Source organism: Microcaecilia unicolor, chromosome 1 (assembly GCF_901765095.1).
Source record: "Microcaecilia unicolor chromosome 1, aMicUni1.1, whole genome shotgun sequence".
Classification (NCBI taxonomy): domain Eukaryota; kingdom Metazoa; phylum Chordata; class Amphibia; order Gymnophiona; family Siphonopidae; genus Microcaecilia; species Microcaecilia unicolor.
In genome coordinates this window covers 38,308,091-38,328,406 of record NC_044031.1, presented here as the reverse complement: position 1 = coordinate 38,328,406, position 20,316 = coordinate 38,308,091, and the positions used below count along the sequence as shown (strand labels likewise).

Below are 20,316 nucleotides of genomic sequence, written 5' to 3'. Positions count from 1 at the left end.
CCAGAGGCTGGCTTACTGCTGTTTGCTGAAATCGCCGGGGGGGGGGGGGGGATTTTCCCCATTCTATGCCTCAGGCTCTGTGAAGCAACAGGCCCGAAAGTACATGACAATAAATACTAATAACTGTGTTCTTTATTTATTTATTTATTGCATTTGTATCCCACATTTTCCCACCTCTTTGCGGGCTCAGTGTGGCTTACAATAAGATATGACTAATGGAAATACATTTGTTACAACTTGGTTATGGGTTACATTGTACAAGTTTTGTGAAACCATCGAAGTATCATTAAGAATATAACAATGGGACATCAACATTGAAACGTTGGAAAGAGACAATGGGAAGCTTAAAGGGCAGTATTAAGACACATATTCCTGTGAGTAAATGTATGAGTGATGTGCTTGACTTGAACTGCAGAGGTTTACCCTGGCTACTACTACTTGGCTCTGTGAAGAAACAGGCCTGGGAATTTCTGTTCCTGTGAATAAATACTTATTTTTGCATTCTACCTTTTTGTCCGGCTGTATTATTCCCTCCAGCCATGCCCAACCCCCACTGGGGGTCTCACATGGGTATATATGTGTGTACAGTTCAAGATATATACCTACTGAATAGTATTCTACAAGGTACGTACATATGTGCATCTTGCCCAAGCCCCACCCATGCTCTGCCCATGTACATGTCTCCCTGCAAATATGCACCATGCAAGATACGTGTATATTTACAGAATAGCATTTAGGTGCAAATCTGGCATAGACACATGTATGTGTGCACACATGTACATATATGCCAGTGGCTCCCAACCTTTCCTCCATTGTGACACACCTGACAGATGATGTTCACATCTATGACACACTGAACACTACAGTTCATGGCTGAACAAAAAAAAAAATGTCCCTTATACATCATTCATTATTGCTGAAAATGATGCAAAGAAAGGCAGTGACTGCTGGGTGGGGAAGAGCAAACTTGCAATATTTCCCGTTGAGGCTTGTGGCAGCAGTGAGCATTGTGGGTAATGATGAAACAGAAAAGACCAGTTATGTGGATTCCCTAGTCTGCTCTTTCCAGCAGCTCTTGGTGACACATAAGTGTGTCCCAACACACTGGTTGAGAACCATTGGCACCTGTAAATATTTTTATACAATTGCCCACTAAAAGGGTAAATTTAGCAGTAGGGGTTAAAGTGACCTCATGATGACCACCGGTTGGAAAAGCAAAAGTTGAGTGCTGCTCTGCTGGTTCTCAGCTTTAAGCATTGGGTCTAGTGAGAAAACCATCAAAACCCATCATTATTAGACCCGTAATCCCCACATCAGTTCCACTGTTAAATGTTTCCCTCATTGCATTGGTAAGTCAGTTTATTTATTTATTTGTAGCATTTGTATCCCACATTTTCCCACCAATTTGCAGGCTCAATGTGGCTTACATTATGCCATAATGGCGATCGCCATTTCCAGGTACAGAATTACAAATGGTATTGCATTAAGGTGCATACATACACGGTAAAGAGGAATGCATTATGGTATTGCATAGAGGTTTCTGAGTGATAGGGTGAGTTGTAACATAAGTTAGGTCATCGACTGTAGGGAGATCATTTTCAACATAAGAAGTAAAGTGGTAGTGCGTATTGTGTAGCTTTCATTAATAGCAATGAGGTTAAACAGTTTAAGTGACAAGAGTTCGGCTTTGTCTAGTTCATGTAAAGTCTAATTATTTTGTATGTAGGATGGATCGTTATGGTAAGCCTTCTTGAACAGGTCAGTTTTCAGTAGTCTACGGAAGATTGTTAGGTCATGTATTGTTTTTATGGCCTTCGGTAAAGCGTTCCATAGTTGCGTGCATATGTAGGAGAAGCTGGATGCGTATGTGGATTTATATTTTAGTCCTTTACAGCTGGGGTAGTTACTTAGATACTTAGGCATCATTATTGACTGCAATCTAACGTTTGAATCGCAAATTGCTACTTCAATGAAAAACTGTTTCTGGGAGCTTTGTCAATTTTGCTCTGTCCGCCCATTTTTGGCTGCTTGCTCGCAAAAAGCATCACTATATGCTATAGTGGCATTGAGATTAGATTACCGTAACGTAGTCTTTGCGGGACTTCCCCAGTATATTTTAAAAGACTGCAATCAGTGCAAAACATTGCTGTTGGAGTTCTTTCCCATGCAACCTGGCGTGAACATGTCACTCCTCTTTTCCTGAAACATCACTGGCTACCCATACCCTTTCATAGTTGCTATAAGATTCTCATTTTAGCCCACAAGGTGCTCCACTCTGGTGTCCCTTCCTACTTGGCATCTCTTATTATTTTTCATACCCAGCCGAGCATGTTGCATGCTCTTCATGACAGCCGACATCATCTTCCCCCAGCACGGTCCGCTTACTTAGAATCTACACGCCAGCATACTTTTTTTCTTCCTTGCACCAACACTTTGGAATGCTGTACCCTTGAACTTATATACTGAAGATTCCTACATAAGATTTAAGACAGCTTTAAGACGTATCTTTTAAAACAAGCTTTTTCAGTTCGATAATTTTATTTCTGGTCTCTCTTGCTTTTGGGTTGGGGAGGGGGGATCTAGGAGTAGGGGATATAGGTTTTTCTAACCTTGCCTTATCTGCTCTATGTGATTTGGCATTGCTTTCTTCCCATGATTTTATCATGTTTTGTAACCAGATTGTAAACCGCTCTGCTGTGTTGAACAAAGGATGATATATTAAGTCAAATTAACCTCATCCTACTCCTGGTATTTTTCTTTCAGGATCTAGTTGAAGGGACACCATGAACAATATGAATAAATTAAATTAACCACCTCTATCCTCCTATCTTCCTAGGATCTCGTTGCCTGGGTTACAGTGGGATTCCTGCACATCCCTCATGCTGAAGATATCCCAAACACAGCCACACCAGGAAATGCTGTTGGCTTCTTCCTCCGACCTTTTAATTACTTTGATGAGGATCCATCTTTGCCATCCAAGAGTGTAGTCATTGTCCGTCCTAAGAATAAGGACATCTCTAAAGTAGAGATTGAGCGATGGACACCTGACGTCATTGGGGAGTGTGTATCCAAGACTCCCTTCCACTACAATGGGACTTATCGTGCAGACTGAGCTTGTATTCTCTACAAGTCATATGGGAAAGGCACAGTGAAAGAAACGGAAGTACTGGCCATCTCAGTTTCTACCTCCATCTTTCAAAGCAGAATACTAATTCTGTCTGGTTGGTGTTCAAACGTTAATACTGTACACCCAAAGAGCTACAACTTGCTATTTCTGAAATGATGATATAATATCAGACCTTGCTGGTGTGGTAACGAAATGCAATACTAAACTATTCTGCTTTGGTTACCAATACCTATCATGACCATCTGTCCTTGGTGGATGACATATACAAACTTCTGTTGAGCCACCGATAAAAAAATACATTGCCAGAGGACACCATCCCTTCCCAGTTTCTTCCACTGTTAAGCAAAACAATTAATCTCTATTTTCTTATTTAATCTTTCTCAGAATTACAGGAAAATGGGACGCACGTTGATTGACATATGAATATGTCATAAGGTTCCTTGCTATATAAGTAAGAGTTGTTCTGTTATAAAGAATGAGGTACAGAGACCCCAAGAGTTGTGGTGCTGACAGGTGACCAAAGGGAATGAAACAAAACAATGAATATGCATATTTGGCCTCACCAGGCTTAAGGCTATATATCTTGGTCATCCTAATAGTTAAATTATTCTTCCTTTTCCTTGATTTTAATGAAACACTATTTCATACATAGTATAATCAGATGTTGGAACCTGCTGCTTAGCGAGTTTGTGGTGGGTAGGGTTACATGAACGCTGGATAATTGCACAGTGTGTACATAAGAAATCAGTGGATATAGAGATGTAATACATCACTGGGTCTGATCGGTTGGGTATAGACAGCAAGTGAAGGCTAAGCCAGATGGAATATCCAGCTATATTATTTGCATACACCCGTTTTAGATAAGTAGTTGAGATTGGACTCAAGACATCCAGGTCAGGATGTATTCAATTCTCTCTGTATTTTACAAAAGGCTTGACAAATATGGATCCTTTTGCAAAATACATATTAGAGAGCTGCATGGGAATGGGGATTGTGGGAATCCTGCAGAACCTATGGGATTCCCATGGGTATGGAAGAAGTTACCATGCGATTCTCGTGGGGATGGAAGAAGTTGCCATGGGATTCCCATGGGACTATCGTCAAAATCTATGGTGACTCCAGAATGAGGCTTGGAATGCACTAAAAGAGGCAATTGGAGCACCAGAATGAGGCTTGGAACGTACAGAGATAGGCCGTTGGAGTGCTAGAATAAGGCTTGGAATGTCCAGACAGGCAGCTGGAACACCAGACTGAGGCGTGGAACACTCATTGGTTGAATAGTGAATACTGTCCAAAAAAACCACAGGAAGTTGTTGGGGTTGGGAGGAAACAGAGGGCTGCAAGCAAGTAAATAATAGCATCAATTTCTGTGGGTACGAGTGGGGATGGAGGAGATTAATTGTGGGGATGGGTAGGGATGGAATGGATCTTAGTTGGTACAGGTGGGTATGGGTTAGATTTCATTGAGCATGGGCCAGGATGCGTGAAATTTCTGTCCCTGTGCAACTCTCTAATACATATAAAGATGTACCAGAGTGCACATGTATTTGCTGACATGTGTCAGGATTGCTGGACATACTTAAATTAATATGAAACCAGCTTGACATACTCAGATTAATATTAAACCAGCTTCTGACTTCTGATAACTCCCCCCTCCCTCAGGAATCACTAAGGATAGCAAATGGACCAAATGTTGCCCAGCTGGCTGATAGCCCTGTTGTTTCTCAATTACTCCTTATTAGCATACTTATGTCCTCTCTGGGCATCTGGGAGCAGTGCTCTCGGTGAGAACAAAAGAAAGCCAGACAGATAGGCTCCAGAACTAGGGACTTCAAAGAGGAGAACCTGTGAAAATGGTCACCTTCCTGACTTCAGAAAACAAACTGGAGTTGGTAAAGGAAAGAGCTAAAATCAAAGGCTGGGAAGAAAAAATTTTTTTGATCTCTTTCTGTTCCTGAGGTATAAAGCAGAAGCACATGACTCTGCTCAGGTCACTTCTCTCTCTGTCTTTCTCTCTGCACACACCCATCTCCAGCCACCAGAGCTCCAGCTCTGGCCCCCCCCCCCCCTTTCTTCCCCAGCTCTACCCCACAGCTTTCTCTCTCAGAGCACATGGCTCTGCTTTCTTAAGCACTTCTCTCTCTTTCTCTGCACCCTCCCTCCATTCTTACCTTTCTGTCATTGATTTCCATCTAAACACACACACAGATACAGCATTGTACTATTTCCCTGTACTAAGTGCTGCGAGCCTATATATGTACATACAATATACTGTCTATATATATCCAAACCCGTGTGGATTGTGTATTCTTTGGGAACCCACTGCCTCTGTGAACTGGACCTGGGACCATACCTAGACAACAATTGCTGACAACATGTACAGTGGGAACAGCCATTTTTCAAATGCACACATGCCCAAAACAAGTGGCACCAACAAGGTAACTTCCACATAGAATCATTGCCACTCATATGTGGCCGTAGGGATTTTGCAACTTCCTCTTGGTGCTCAGTGCATGGCATCATCATGCCTAAATTGTGATGACCAGTTATACAATTGCTTCCATAGTGGGACCATTTTATAAACTTAACACACCCACTAACTAGAGAGGCCACAATTTGTTTTAACTTCATGGTGGAAATAAAAACAAGGGATCAAAGAGACTTTCTACCTTAAATGGGCACTTTTAAAAAATCTGTTCATGCCTCCAGGCTGGTGCAAACTCCAGTGGGGAAATTTGCAAATAAACATATAGGGCCTGAAATTCAGCTGGGCCATGTCCGGGATCTGGCATTAAATTTCCAAGTATAGGAAGCCAGCTATACCATAGCTGCTTAAGGGCTCTGCAGGACACAGAATGCCTCCTCTGAGAGTCTGTCTAAATGTGAATATCACTGAAGGATGTTTAAATTTTAAATGCACTAGAGTCTCGCTTATCTGACATTTTGCATTATCCAACTTACCTAGGTAACATCACAGCATCGTTAGTAAGGTGTGTTCAGATTGCTTTCTCTTTCCTAGCGTCACATTTAGTTAAAAGGCAGCTGTACTAGATAGGATTCTTGGGCACATTAAGCTTGTAAACTCTTGTTACTGCCTTTTAGCCCTCATCCACTTTTTCTGTATTATCTGCCTTTTTGATTATTCAATCACCTGTCGGTTCCATTTATGTCCGATAATTGAGACTCTACTGTGTGTACATTATTAGTGGAAACTGAAATTATCCTGATGCTGTAAAAACATGATTTTTATACTGACGGAAGAAAGTTTCTTATTATTTTGTTGTCTTATATGCTTGTTAATATCCTGAATTATTATTTATATAATTTGTACCCCACCTTGAACTGTGGATAGTGCAGGTTAGAAATATTTTAAAACAAATAAATACATTGAAGTAATTTCCTTCTCCACCTGCACCTGCTTCGCGATGTTTTCCGTGTAACAAAAGTTCCTATTACAGATTCCACTGGCCAAACATCCTGAGTACATTTTCTCCACTGATACGGACTGTCTCTTCTAAATCTGTCATATTTCTTACCTTTTGCCCTGATCTATAGAATGAATTGCTACAATACATACAGGAAACTGTACCATTGCCTACCTCCAAATCAAGCCACTAGTTCCATCTTTAGAAACTGGCCTTTCTTCTACTTCTCTGTTTCCATCAAATTTTGTACCGTTAAGATAATGTGAATATTTTGTAAGGTGCTTTGGATTAAGGTGCCATGGAATTTCTAAATAAAGGCCATAGGCTCAGTTGTGGCATGTTGTATTAATTAATGGGTCAGTTGGGGTGACGGGGGGTTGCTGGAGCATTGAACTCTCTGGGGGCCTTTTACTAAAATGCATTAGATTTTGCAGTTAATGTGCTTTAATGAAAAATAAAAAATGAACATGAGTTATGTGCAAATCTAATGCAGCAACTATTGGGGGAGGGGAGAGGGGGGAGTGTGTCCAGTATTTCACTTTGATGATCTCGCATTAAAATATCCATTAGCATGCAGTACTGTGCTCACGAGTGCAGACGTACTTCCCATCTCCTATTTAGGACACACAAACAGGGGCATTTTCGAAAGAGAAGGGCGCCCACCTTTCGACACAAATTGGGAGATGGGCGTCCTTCTCTCAGGGTCGCCCAAATCGGTATAATCGAAAGCTGATTTTGGGCGCCCTCAACTGCATTCCTTCACAGGGACGACCAAAGTTCCCGGGGGTGTGTCGGCAGCGTGCCGAAGGCGGGACGGGGTCATGCTTAAGAGATGGGCGTCCTTGGCCGATAATGGAAAAAAGAAGGACGTCCCTGACGAGCATTTGGCCAACTGTACTTGGTCCATTTGTTTTCATGACCAAGCCTCGAAAAGGTGCCCAACTTGACCAGATGACCACTGGAGGGAATCGGGGATGACCTCCCCTTACTCCCCCAATGGTCACCAACCCCCTCCCACCCCAAAAAAAATTTAAAAACATTTTTTTCCAGCCTCTATGCCAGCCTCAAATGTCATACCAAGCGCCATGACAGCAGTATGCAGGTCCCTGGAACAGTTTTAGTGGGTACTGCAGTGCACTTCAGGCAGGCAGACCCAGGCCCATCCCCCCCCCCACCTGTTACACTTGCAGTGGTAAATGTGAGCCCTCCAAAACCCACCACAAATCCACTGTACCCACATGTAGGTGCCCCCCTTCATCCCTAAGGGCTATGGTAGTGGTGTACAGTTGTAGGGAGTGGGTTTTGGGGGGCTCAGCACCCAAGGTAAGGGAGCTAAGCACCGGGGAGCAATTTGTGAAGTCCACTGCAGTGCCCCCTAGGGTGCCCGGTTGGTGTCCTGGCATGTCAGCGGGACCAGTGCACTATGAATGCTGGCTCCTCCATGACCAAATGCCTTGGATTTGGTCGTTTTTGAGATGGGTGTCCTCGGTTTCCATTTTCGGCGAAAACCGAGGTCAGCCATCTCTAAGGTCGACCATCTCAACATTTAGGTCGACCATCTCTCAGGTCGACCTAAATGTGGAGATTTGGGCGTCCCCAACCGTATTATCAAAACGAAAGATGGAAGCCCATCTTGTTTCGATAATACGGGATGCCCCGCCCCTTCGCCGGGACGTCCTTAGAGATGGTCATCCCCGTTCGATTATCCCCCTCTAAGTGGACCTGCGCTAATTGCACATGCCACTTAGCTCGAAGAATGTGCCGCAGGCTACCTACTGTTCGCTCTCCATGTCCATTCTCCACCCTTACCCCACTTGCCAAAAAAGCAAACAGGATGCTAGGAATTATTCGGAAAGGGATGGTGAATAAGACCGAAAACACTATAATGCCTTTGTATCGCTCCATGGTGCATCCGCACCTTAAGTATTGCGTTCAGTTCTGGTCGCCGTATCTCAAAAAAGATATAGCGGAATTAGAAAAGGTTCAAAGAATAGCGACCAAAATGATAAAGGGGATGGAACTCCTCTCGTATCAGGAAAGGCTAAAGAAAGGGCTTAGCTTGGAAAAGAGACAGATAAGAGAAGATATGATTGAGGTTTACAAAATCCTGATTGGTGTACAACGAGTAGAAGTAAATTGATTTTTTTTACTTGTTCCAAAAGTACAAAGACTAGGGGACCCTCGAGGAAATTACATGGAAATACTTTTAAAACAAATAGGAGGAAATATTTTTTTCACTCAACGAATAGTTAAGTCCTGGAACTCTTTGCTGCGTATGCCTTGTAGCGCTATAGAAATGCTAAATAGTAGTAGTAATGTGGTAACAGCAGTTAGTGTATCTGGGTTTAAAAAAGGTTTGGACGCCTGCTTGGCCTGGGATTTGTAGTATGGAGTGTTGCCACGATTTGGGTTTCTGCCAGGTACTTGTGACCTGGCTTGGCCACTGTTTGGAATATAGGATACTGGGCTAGATGGACCATTGGTCTGACCCAGTATGGCTACTCATATGTTCTTTAGTAAAAGGACTCCTCAGTTATATAAAAGACAGGGCAGCCCTTGAGTGCAGACTGCTATACTAAATAATCCAGAAGTGTAATCAGGGTAGGAATACTCCAGGGAAAGGGGTAGGGCAGGTGTGAAAGGGGGGATAGGGTTTGGAGGAGCGGCGGTGGAGGGGGGGGGGGGGGTGGATTTGATGTACCATAACAATATGCTTATGGTGTGTTTCTGGGGCACCTGGTCCTTTACACTTGTTCTGATATTGGCAAAGGACACAATCAGCTTTTTGTAATAGATTATTAGAAAATCAATAAAAAATGTTAAACATGAAAAAACAGGGCAGAAAGAATCTGGATGACTATGAGGGGCATAATCGAACGAGGCGCCCAAGTTTTCCTGAGGGTGTCCTCGCAGGATGTCCCTCGAAGGGGCGGGGAAACCTGTATTATCGAAACAAGATGGGAGGCCATCTTTCGTTTCGATAATATGGTCAGGGACGCCCAAATCTTCACATTTAGGTCGACCTTAGAGATGGTAGTCCCTAGAGATGGTCGTCCCTGATTTTCGGCGATAATGGAACCTGAGGACGCCCATCTCAGAAACGACCAAATCCAAGCCCTTTGGTCATGGGAGGAGCATTCGTAGTGCACTGGTCCCCGACATGCCAGGACACCAACCGGGCACCCTAGGGGGCACTGCAGTGGACTTCAGAAAAAGCTCCCAGGTGCATAGCTCCCTTACCTTGTGTGCTGAGCCCCCAACTGTACAACACTACCATAGCCCTTAGGGATGAAGGGGGGTGCCCACCTAGATGTGGGTACAGTGGGTTTGTGGTGGGTTTTGAAGGGATCACATTTACCACCACAAGTGTAACAGGTAAGGGGGGATGGGCCTGGGTCCACCTGCCTGAAGTGCACTGCAGTACCCACTGAAACTGATCCAGGGACCTGCATACTGCTGTCATGGAGCTGGGTATGATATTTGAGGCTGGCAAAAATATTTTAACATTTTTTTTAGGGTGGGAGGGGGTTAGTGACCACTGGGGGAGTAGGGGGAGGTCATCCCCGATTCCCTCCGGTGGTCATCTGGTCATTTAAGGCACATTTTTGCGGCTTGGTCATAAAAAAAAAAAGACCAAGTAAAGTCGGCCAAGTGTTCGTCAGGGACGCCCTTCTTTTTTCCATTATCTGCCGAGGATGCCCATGTGATAAGCACGCCCCAGCCCCGCCTTCACTATGCTTCCGACGCGCCCCCAGGAACTTTGGTCGTCCTCGCGACGGAAAGCAGTTGAGGGCTCCCAAAATTGGCTTTCAATTATGCCGATTTGGGTGACCCTGAGAGAAGGACGCCCATCTCCCGATTTATGTCGAAAGATGGGCGCCCTTCTCTTGAGCCCATGTGATAACTGTTATATTGAACATTCAACTCAGGAGACCAACTACAGTCCTCCGATTCTGAGTTCTGTTGGATATTCAGTATGTTGGTTGCTCTCATTGTCCACTTGAAATTGTAGAAATAAATGCTCAATATACAAAAACAAAATAAGAATTTAAGGTGATAAATTTTTATTGTACTAGATTGATACATTTTGCATGCTTGCATGCTTGCTTTCCTGTGTGAAAGCAAGCATTTAACACAGTGATACAAGACTGACTACTGTTCTCCAGCTGGGCAGGAAGTTGTGCACACAGGATTCCATCACTTCCTTTGATGTTATGAGAGGGTTCATCCATCAGCATTATCTTGTTTCTCCTACTGACTTCAAATTATAGCATTTCAGTAGAACCTGAACTCAAAGAATTGCCCTGGGGATTGGAACTTACAAATCTGATAACAATTTGTCTCTCTACCTGCTGATTCTGCTGTTGTGATAGTCCATGTCCATGAGATTTTTAAGTTCTCTTTTATTTTAGGCAGTTTATCCTGAGTGTAATAAGGTAAATATTCATCCGGCAGTAGTCAGCATTATTTTGGCCGCTGCTGGTGTTATGCCTGGGGTATTCAATGCCATATCATGTCTGGGCACTGGCACTGAATACCTGGGTTTGTGCATCTGGCTATCCCTTAGCCCATTGGGCTTCACTAATTTATAAGTCAGAGCCAATTTGGATAATACAAATGAGCTGAAGGAGGGGTCAGGACACTACAAACCAGCAGGTGTCAATGAATTCCATTCTTACCAGCTCACCGTGACCTGCAATCTTTTCACTCAGGGTATCATCAAGGAAGCATTCTCTTTGTCTATTGAGAGATGCCTTGTCCTTCAAGCATGCGGCTGTTCCTCCCCCTCCCCCCATTCCACTTCCCCTTTTCTATTGCAAGCTTAGGTAAAGAGGCAGAGACAGAGCAGCAAGTAGCAACAAAAAAAAAAAAAAGAAAGCAGAATGATGATGGGGGCCAGATCTTTAGGGGCCACCATTGTCCCTACACCTTGCACTGAATAATACTGCCATATCTGGTTATGTGTGAAAGGAATGGGTTTTATGTGGTCCAATTTGGTTTACTAAGCTGCGGTAAAAAGTGGTATGCAGTGTATACACGCACTGGGCCAGTTTTTACTATGTAAGCGAAAAAGGGATTTTTTAAATGTGACGGGAAAAGGGCATGCGGTAAAACTGAAACCAGCGTGCATCTAAAACCAGCCTGAGCCCTTAACGTCACCCATTGATCCAGCGGTAAGGACTCACACGCTACATGCACACTGACCAGTCAGTGCACGCCAACTGCCAATTACTGCTGGAAATGGTGTGTGTGGGAGGAAATAAACAAATAATTCATGCAGGCAATATGGGAGTGCGCCAAATCTGAAATTACCGGAAGGGGGGGCGCCGGACTGGTGGTAGTCTCATTTGGGTGTGCGCTGCATGCGTGTAGAGCCTACTGCGGCTTAGTAAAAGGGCCCCTTAGCCAGTTAAGTGCTGAATATTGGCACTTAACCACATAAGTACATAATGGCCATGCCTCAAGGAGATCGATACTTTACAAAAAAAAAAGAAGAAGAAGAAGAAGATTCTCACGCAATAATCAATGTAGCAAAACAGCAAGGATAACCAAAAGAAAGGCCAAGGTAATGCAAGGATGAATTCAAGATCACTTCCAGTGATGGTACCCACTTGAATATCACCCTCAAGGAAATGTAAAATCTTCTACATGAAGTGGAAGAAAAGCTCATGCATCCATGTACTGGAGAACAAAACACTCAATGGAGACCAAAGACTCGACACGGCCGTGTTTCAGCAAAAATGCCTGTGCCAGGAGTCATATAATCCAATAGGATACATCAATATCATCAACTCATAAGCGTCAATGGAACAAGTGAAGGCGTAAGTTCTCTAGGATGTGTAGTTGTGCTCAGAAAGGCTATCGTTCATTGTGATACACATCCTAGACAACAAAAGCCTTCACTTGTTCCATTGAAGCTGATGAGTTGATGACATCAATGTATCCTATTGGATTATACGACTCCTGACGCAGGCATTTTCACCGAAACATAGTTGTGTTGAGTCTTTGGGCTCCATTACATGGATGCATAAGCTTGTCTTCAACTTCATGGATATATAACTTGGACTTTATACTTCTTTGAGGGTGATATTCATTAAAGTGGATATCTTCACTGGAAGTGGTCTTGCATTCATCCTTGCATCACCTCGGCCTGTCTTTTGGTTATCCTCGCTGTTTTGTTATAATCAATACTTTACTGCATGCGTTGTATTATTGAGCCAGTGTACAGATATTCTGGTCAGTAGTGTGGGCCAGGGTATGCAAGATTTATTACCTAAGGGTTTGATAACCAAGGATGAAGCAAGTATGACTGTTACTGTCCTTACCAATGGAATTAGTCATTAATAACTGGCGTGATAATACAGATCCAGCTCTACATATTTGGTGGAATGCAGTATGTCTAACAAGAAAATACAAGGCCTTGGCAGTGGAGTGACTTAACCAACTATGTAGACTCCAACAAGAGTAGCAAAATTCAGCAACGTGCATGTGTAAATAGCACCACTTACACATATAACTGGTGGATTTTCTACAATTCGATACATAAAGGGACCCAAATGAAAGTGTAAGCTCCACAATGGAACTTCTTGGAATTTTGAGATGGTTTTGGACACCATCCAAGCCCAGACCCACAGTTATATGTAACCCAAAGTAGACGTAAATGCCATTGTGGAAACGCTTTGAAGTATATGTGTGTGACCCAGGTGTCACTAATGCCCTTGCACCCGAGGGTGGATTTTCTCATTTGCCTTTTCAGGACCTGCCTAGAAGGGATAAAAGCCCTAGGATTGTTCTGATTGGGTTTCCAACTGGAGTGTGCTAAATGTTGCCTCTCTCTCTCTCTCCCTCTGTATAACGCTTTGGAAGTATGGTTTATAATGTTCCTCTAATGATCAAGAATTATGCCTTTCAGAAGTGGTTTACAGGGGAATGGAACATGATGCTCTGGCAGGGGGAAAATGTTCCTTTACAAGTTCTTTCATTTTATTATCACCATAAAACCTCCTTCAAACATTCCTATTCCCTAAGAGGCACCTAGAAGAAACTCCAGTCAACCGTTAACTTGTGTAGATGGTCAAATAATTTTATTATCAGCTTTGCTGAGTCATTTAAATAACAGAGTTAATTTATTTCTACAAAATCTCTCCATTCTGCATTCAGAGACATGCTGAGACAGGTTTCTGCATAGTAACGGCTACTGAGTGCCATTTTTTAAAAATACAAAAACAACCAAACAAAAAGAATAAAATAAACCACCATTTTATTTACAAAAGTTTGCTATTGCCTCCATTCTATGTACACATCTGGTTTTAGGTTTACTCACGTTCAACAAGTTTATCAACACCCCCCCCCCCCCCCCCCCAGCGAAGACTTTGGCTGTTCAGTTATTATTTATTTTCTGTTTTGGGTAATTTCCATATTCCTTCTTTTGATGGAAAACCTGCTGGGAGAGCCAGGAGTCAATGTGAGAAAAGAAAGAATGGAAGAATTAACGTGAGAGCATGGAGTTGGTGTGTATGAACAGGCAGGATGGGGGGGAGGGGGGGCGGATACCAGGGTGAGGGCTGGGAGAGCAATGAGTCAATGGAATAGGGGCTGGATGGGGGATTCAGTGTAAGAAGGCCAGGATGAGGAAATCCATGCGAGTGGAAGATCAGAACATACATAATTGTGTAAGAAAGAAGAGTGGGAATCGGTATGAATTGGAGTCAGACTGTGGAAAATGCTGGTAGAGGAGTGTGCTGACGTTTCTTTCATGGTTGCCGATGAATTTCATACAAGTACCACCTCTACCATCTGTGCTCAGACCGTAACGCAGAAACTAGGCATCTGCTTTTGTCAGTCTGTTACATCTGTTCTGCCCAAGGAGGCATCGGGAAACAGCCACCCAACCGAAACAGGGTACGAAACAATACAGTGTCAATTACACATGCAGCAAAGCAGAAAAGAAACGGTTATGTAAGCCTTTTCCATTTACTTCATGCTTAAGAGTGGAACCTCCTAAGATGCAATTAAAGCTTGGATATTTTTGGAGACCTGTTTATTTGTGTGGTGCATTGCCCCTTTTGCTTTGGAACAGATAAGACATCTTATCAGCGTGTAACAGGTGACTACTGTGAGCAGAGAATAAGCTCTCTCTGAATAAAGTCCCATACAAGATCAAGAAACACCAGCTGGCATTTCTGAGGGGGGGGGGGGGGGGGGGGCTCTTGGAGAATTCTTGCACAAACCAGGTAATTTAAATCAATTGAAAGCAATTTCCGGAGTTGAGCAAATTTGTTAGGAAGTACAATTTTGCAGCTGTGGAGATTGAATGTTGGTATCCAGCACATCAGCACCTCCCCTTTCCTTCATGGAGAAAGCCCCATTCTGGGGCAGAAGAACCTTTAGCAATTAGAGAAAAACCTTCCCCTATTGTGGTATAAAAGTCATTTCAGCAGTTGTGAAAAACTGGGACAGGATGAATGACAGAATGAGATGCAGCAATTTGTGGGAGAAGCTTGGTGATTCTCTCCTCTCATCATGTGAAAGAAGATTTTTCAAGGCTGGACTGGAGACTGCATTATCACGCTGCGAGACTGAGGTAACAGAAATGTACGAAGATAGCTTCAAGTCATTCTAGGACAGACAGTAGAGGAGTGTGGTAGCCGTGTTAGTCCACTCTTAAGGTTATCAATAGAAATCAAACAAAATAAAACATGGAAAAGAAAATAAGATGATACCTTTTTTATTGGACATAACTTAATACATTTCTTGATTAGCTTTCGAAGGTTGCCCTTCTTCCTCAGATCGGAAATAAGCAAATGTGCTAGCTGACACTTAGCTGACACTTCACTTATATACACTGTCAGCTAGCACATTTGCTTATTTCCGATCTGACGAAGAAGGGCGACCTTCGAAAGCTAATCAAGAAATGTATTAAGTTATGTCCAATAAAAAAGGTATCATCTTATTTTCTTTTCCATGTTTTATTTTGTTTGATTTCTATTGATAACCTAGGACAGACAGAAAACTATGGGCCAAAACTATGGTGATTCAGTGCAAAAGAGGTAATTTGGGATGACAAAGGTAAAGACACATGTCTACTGCAGTGTGGAACACAGGTATGAGTGGAGGAGTGGCCTAGTGGTTAGACCGCCTGTCTTGACATCCTGAGGTGGCTGGTTCAAATTCTACTACTACTCCCTGTGATCCTGGGCAAGACACTGAACCTTCCATTGCCTCACATACAAAATTAGATTGTGAGCCCTCCAGGGACAGAGAAATACCCAGTGTACTTGAATGTAATTCACCTTGAGCTACTACTGAAAAAGGTGCGAGCAAAATCCAAATAAATAAATATCGTCTAACACACTCTAAATATGAGGGGGGGTGGGGGTGGGAGAGGTTGGCTATGAGAGGGTGTAGTACTATTAGGTCTCTGGTTATCAGCACATCCCTGGAAGCATGCTAAACTCTATTACAGTGTAAAGGATGATAGTTTAGGTGCCCTGTGGTGAATCATGCCAACTTCTGGTCATGCCTTCATTGCTGCCCCTGCCCCAAACTCTTCCTTCTATTGACTCCCCACACCTACACATTAAGGGCTAGATTCTATATATGGCACTGAAAAAATCGGCACAAAAAAACATATTCTATAAACCTTGTCTAAAGCTGGTATAAATGCTTGCGCTAACTTTGGCATGGATTGGGCGTGTTCTATAACAGTACACGTCATTTTTAGGGACACTCGCAACCTGCCCATGTTCCCTCAATGGCTACGCCCCCTGTTGAGATCCACAAACCACTTTACAGAATATGCTTAGAAAGTTGCATGCATAAATTCTAATGAGTGCTGATACTTGCTTATTATTGGCCAATTCTCAGTGCCGATTGGCTTGTTAATCAATTAAGTTGCGTGCACAATTTGGCCACACTGCCAAATTTTCATGTGTAACTTAATCGCCATATATAGACTCTGTCCCTAAATGAGACATCACTACCCTGCCCCAGCCATCCTCACTCATCTTTGACTCCTTAGATTTGTTGGTAAGGCGAGGCGTAAATAATTTCTGTCACTCACGTCCCCTTCTCCTGTAATAACTCTTAAATTGTTGCTTTAAGCATCGGAGATGGGAGCTCAATTAAGGCACACGTCTTTTGTAAGCAAATTAAACACCCTTCCACACACTGGTGAAACGGCTTCAGTTCCACTGCTCACCAGGGAACAGGGTTAAAAGTCAACCAGCTCTGAAGCCATAATTTTCCCACAAATCATGTGGTGAAATTCCAAACCAATTTCAAGGGCAAATGATGATGATAATATACACACATCACTTTTACAGACTAACTCTCTCATACACACGTGCATAGAGCATACGTACCTCATATAGGCCTTCAGAGTAACAAGTCACACCCCCCTCACATTGCACAAATGCACAATCACAGATTTGCGTATAATTCACCCAGGATAAAGTACATATTTCACCTGCAATTTCAGAATAACAGGGTTATGCAAACACAAAACCACACCCATAATACCACAGAAAGGAAAAGAGGAGGTAACACAGACCAAAATAGGAAGACCCCTATTGACTAAAGTGTGCTAAGGGGGTTTGCACTTAACACAACCTAAAGGCAAAATGTAATACTTTTTGGGTGCAAAACCTCTGCAGTAATTATTGGGGCCATCCACAGCACTTTTGGGAGGGCTGCTATGCATTTGGGGTGGCGGAGAGGCAGTGGGAAGATCTACACTAAAATAGTATTCTGCAAATGGCATGAGCCCTTAGAAGGATATTAGTTTAGCTTGGATCTCGTGCCTAACTTTGGGTGCCAGCATTTATGGGTGCCAAAACCTGGCATAAATGCCGGAACCCAATTTATGGCAGTTGGAAGTACAATTCTATAATATTGCGCCTAACTTCTGGAATCGCCCCTCGACCCACCCATGCCTCTTTTGAGTTGCTCACTATAAGACATGTAAGTTATAGAATAGGATGCAAGGCAGATCCACCCAGAAACCCAAATGAGTGTCAATTAACATCAATTACTGATTTGTAATGGCTCATTAACTAATTAACTCAGCACACAACTATGGAACGCATTACCAAGCGCCGTGAAAACAACATATGACCACCTAAACTTCAGGAAATTCCTAAAAACTAACCTGTTCAAAAAGGCATACCCTAATGATCCAACTTAAATGCCTTAACCCTGCAACACCTAATGAACAAAAGACCCCACTCGGGAATTGAACCAGAGATCTGCCTGGCAGTACACACTGCCAGTGAACCATCTAGACAGCAATGAATTATCTGTAGGTTGACGCTGTCATATAGATGGTTCAAGAAAAAAAGGGGAAACAGGAAATTCTGAGAAATGAAATGTGCAACCTCAATGTATCAGCTTCCCTGTTTATTAAATCTGTTCCTTTGTCCTATAATTTTCTCTTTCTTTTTTGGCTTCTCTACACTTTTTTTCTCATAACGTTTACTCCTGTTTGAAACAAAAGCTACGCACTGATTATTCTCATCACACTCCTCCATGCTGTATTCGTGCATTAGGTACATAAAACAGCTGCATGGGATTCTCTAACGTAGATCCACTCTTCGGGTGCCCATCTTTACTCGTGAATTACATGTCTGGGGCTCTGATAAGAATCACTCTTCAGTCATCCATGCTGTACTCAGGCTTTGCATTTTTCACTGTTTCATGGAGCTCTGAGTCAGCAGCAAACTGGATCCAATGATTTTGCCAGGTGGCACAGTAGCACAGAAGATGACAGCAGAAAGAGACCATTTGGTCTGCCTCATTATTCTGTCCACAACATGCCAACTGAGGATGCTGCTAGTCCTGTTGATTTAACATAGCAGAGATGATGAAGGAAGATGCAAGTTAGAATCCAAGACACGGATCACATTTACTAGTGATGTGTACTGGAGCTACTAACAGGGGGCATTGGATTTTTATGTCATATGATATGAGGATATTGATCAGCACCGAAGGGCTGCCAAACAAAAAGCATGACATAGGGCACACCGAGAAAGTACTAGTGAGTCATGCTTGGATTAGGAAGGCACAGGATGGAACACATCACTAATCCAGAGATTAAGCCAACATGAATTGCTTTTTTTGTAATCAAAGCTAATACATTTTGTTACAACCAATACAGAGAAGCAGCTGGTGTAGCCTCCTTTCTAAAGGTAAGGAGTAACGAGAAAATCACTGGTAAACTAGAAATGCCAAACTCTGCACCAGCTTTTCTATTTAGAACTAGGTTGGTAAACTAGCATCTGGAAGTTAGCAAGGAATGTATTAAAAGACATAAAGGCTATCAAATGGGATTCTGAGGACTGTCCAAATCTTGTCAAATGCTTGTGGGTGATGTAAGCAGTTCTCAATAAACACATGAACACGAGCACTGAAAGAATTATGGGAGTGCTGTAGAACAGGTAAAAGTGAATCGATTTTGTATTTTTTAAAAAAGTACAAAGGCCAGGGCAGTATTTCCCCAAGGTCCTGGAGTACCCCTTGCCAGTCAGGTTTTCAGAATATCCACAATGAATATGTCTGAACTTGATCTGCATACACTGCCTCCCTTATACGTGCTAATTGAGTTAGGATGATTTTCTTTAGGTTTTTTCTGGGGGTGACTTACTGAATTCATTTCTCTCTTTTCATGCATATTCATTCTGGATACCCTGAAAACCTGACTGGCAAGGGGTATTCCAGGACGGGACTTAGGAAACACTGGACTAGGGGACATTCAATGAAATTACATGTTAATATTTTTAAAACAAATAGGAGGAAATATTTTTTCACTCAAAGAATAGTTAAGTTCTGGAATTCATTGGTAACAGCAGTTAGCATATCTGGGTTTAAAAAAAGGTTTGGACAAGTTCCTGGAGGAAAAGTCCATAGTCTGCTATTGAGACAGACATGGAAAAGCCACTGCTTGCCCTGGGATTGGTAGAATGAAATGTTGCTACTATTTAGGTTCTGCCAGGTACTTGTGACCTGGATTGGCCACAGTTGGAAACAGGATACTGGGCTGGACAGACCATCTTATGTTCCTTAGTCCAAGACAAACTAAGAACCCTAACCTTGACCATGGAATCTAGGAGAACTGTGAATACAAGCACCAGTAAATGTTCAGTTTTTGGTGCATTTGAACCAGTGAGGAGTGGAAATGGGGTGCGTGTTAGCTGCACAGGCTGGATCAACAACACCAGAGCTGGGAATAGTTTTCCCTAGAAACCTCCCTACCACTCACATTATTCCTTCAGTGAAGTCTAGAAGCTCCAGCTGCAGGCAGGTGATGTTTAGGTCTTGAAAGTTGGAAGTTTTGACCTTGCAAAACAATTTTTTTTCCAGTTTATTACCTATTGTTTGTAAGTTTAATGAAAAACTGATGGATCAAGGTGGAAAACGAAGGTGACTTATTCCATGACTCACTATAGAGTTGTACTGAGTATACACATGGTGGATATGTCAATCTACGGAAAAAACCACCGGAGTGGAGGAACAAGGAAAACCCTAACGGATTGCAGAGTCAGTAAAACAGTAAGGTCACAGGATGACTCTTTGAACCTCATATGTTAGTAGATAACAATGTTTATTGTAAACATTTTCAAGTATCTACTAGTGTACCAGTGTCTAGTTTTGGAAGACTCATCCTGTGACCTTACTGTTTTACTGGATATATCAATCTGACACAGATGTTGTTGGTAAAAATGTAATCCATTACAGCTGTTTGCTGGATAGCCCATTTTGTAGGGAAAA

General features: G+C 42.7%; 1 protein-coding gene across 1 annotated transcript in view; it reads left to right on the top strand.

The window, feature by feature from the left end:
- AOC1 (amine oxidase copper containing 1) overlaps nucleotides 1-3,442 on the top strand; it is a 30,630-nt gene extending 27,188 nt beyond the window's left edge. The window contains exon 5 of the mRNA XM_030195630.1: nucleotides 2,837-3,442. Coding sequence (XP_030051490.1) covers nucleotides 2,837-3,112 — 276 coding nt within the window. The 3' untranslated portion in view covers nucleotides 3,113-3,442. The remainder of the gene's footprint in view (nucleotides 1-2,836) is intronic.
- The last annotated feature ends 16,874 nt before the right edge of the window (nucleotides 3,443-20,316 follow it).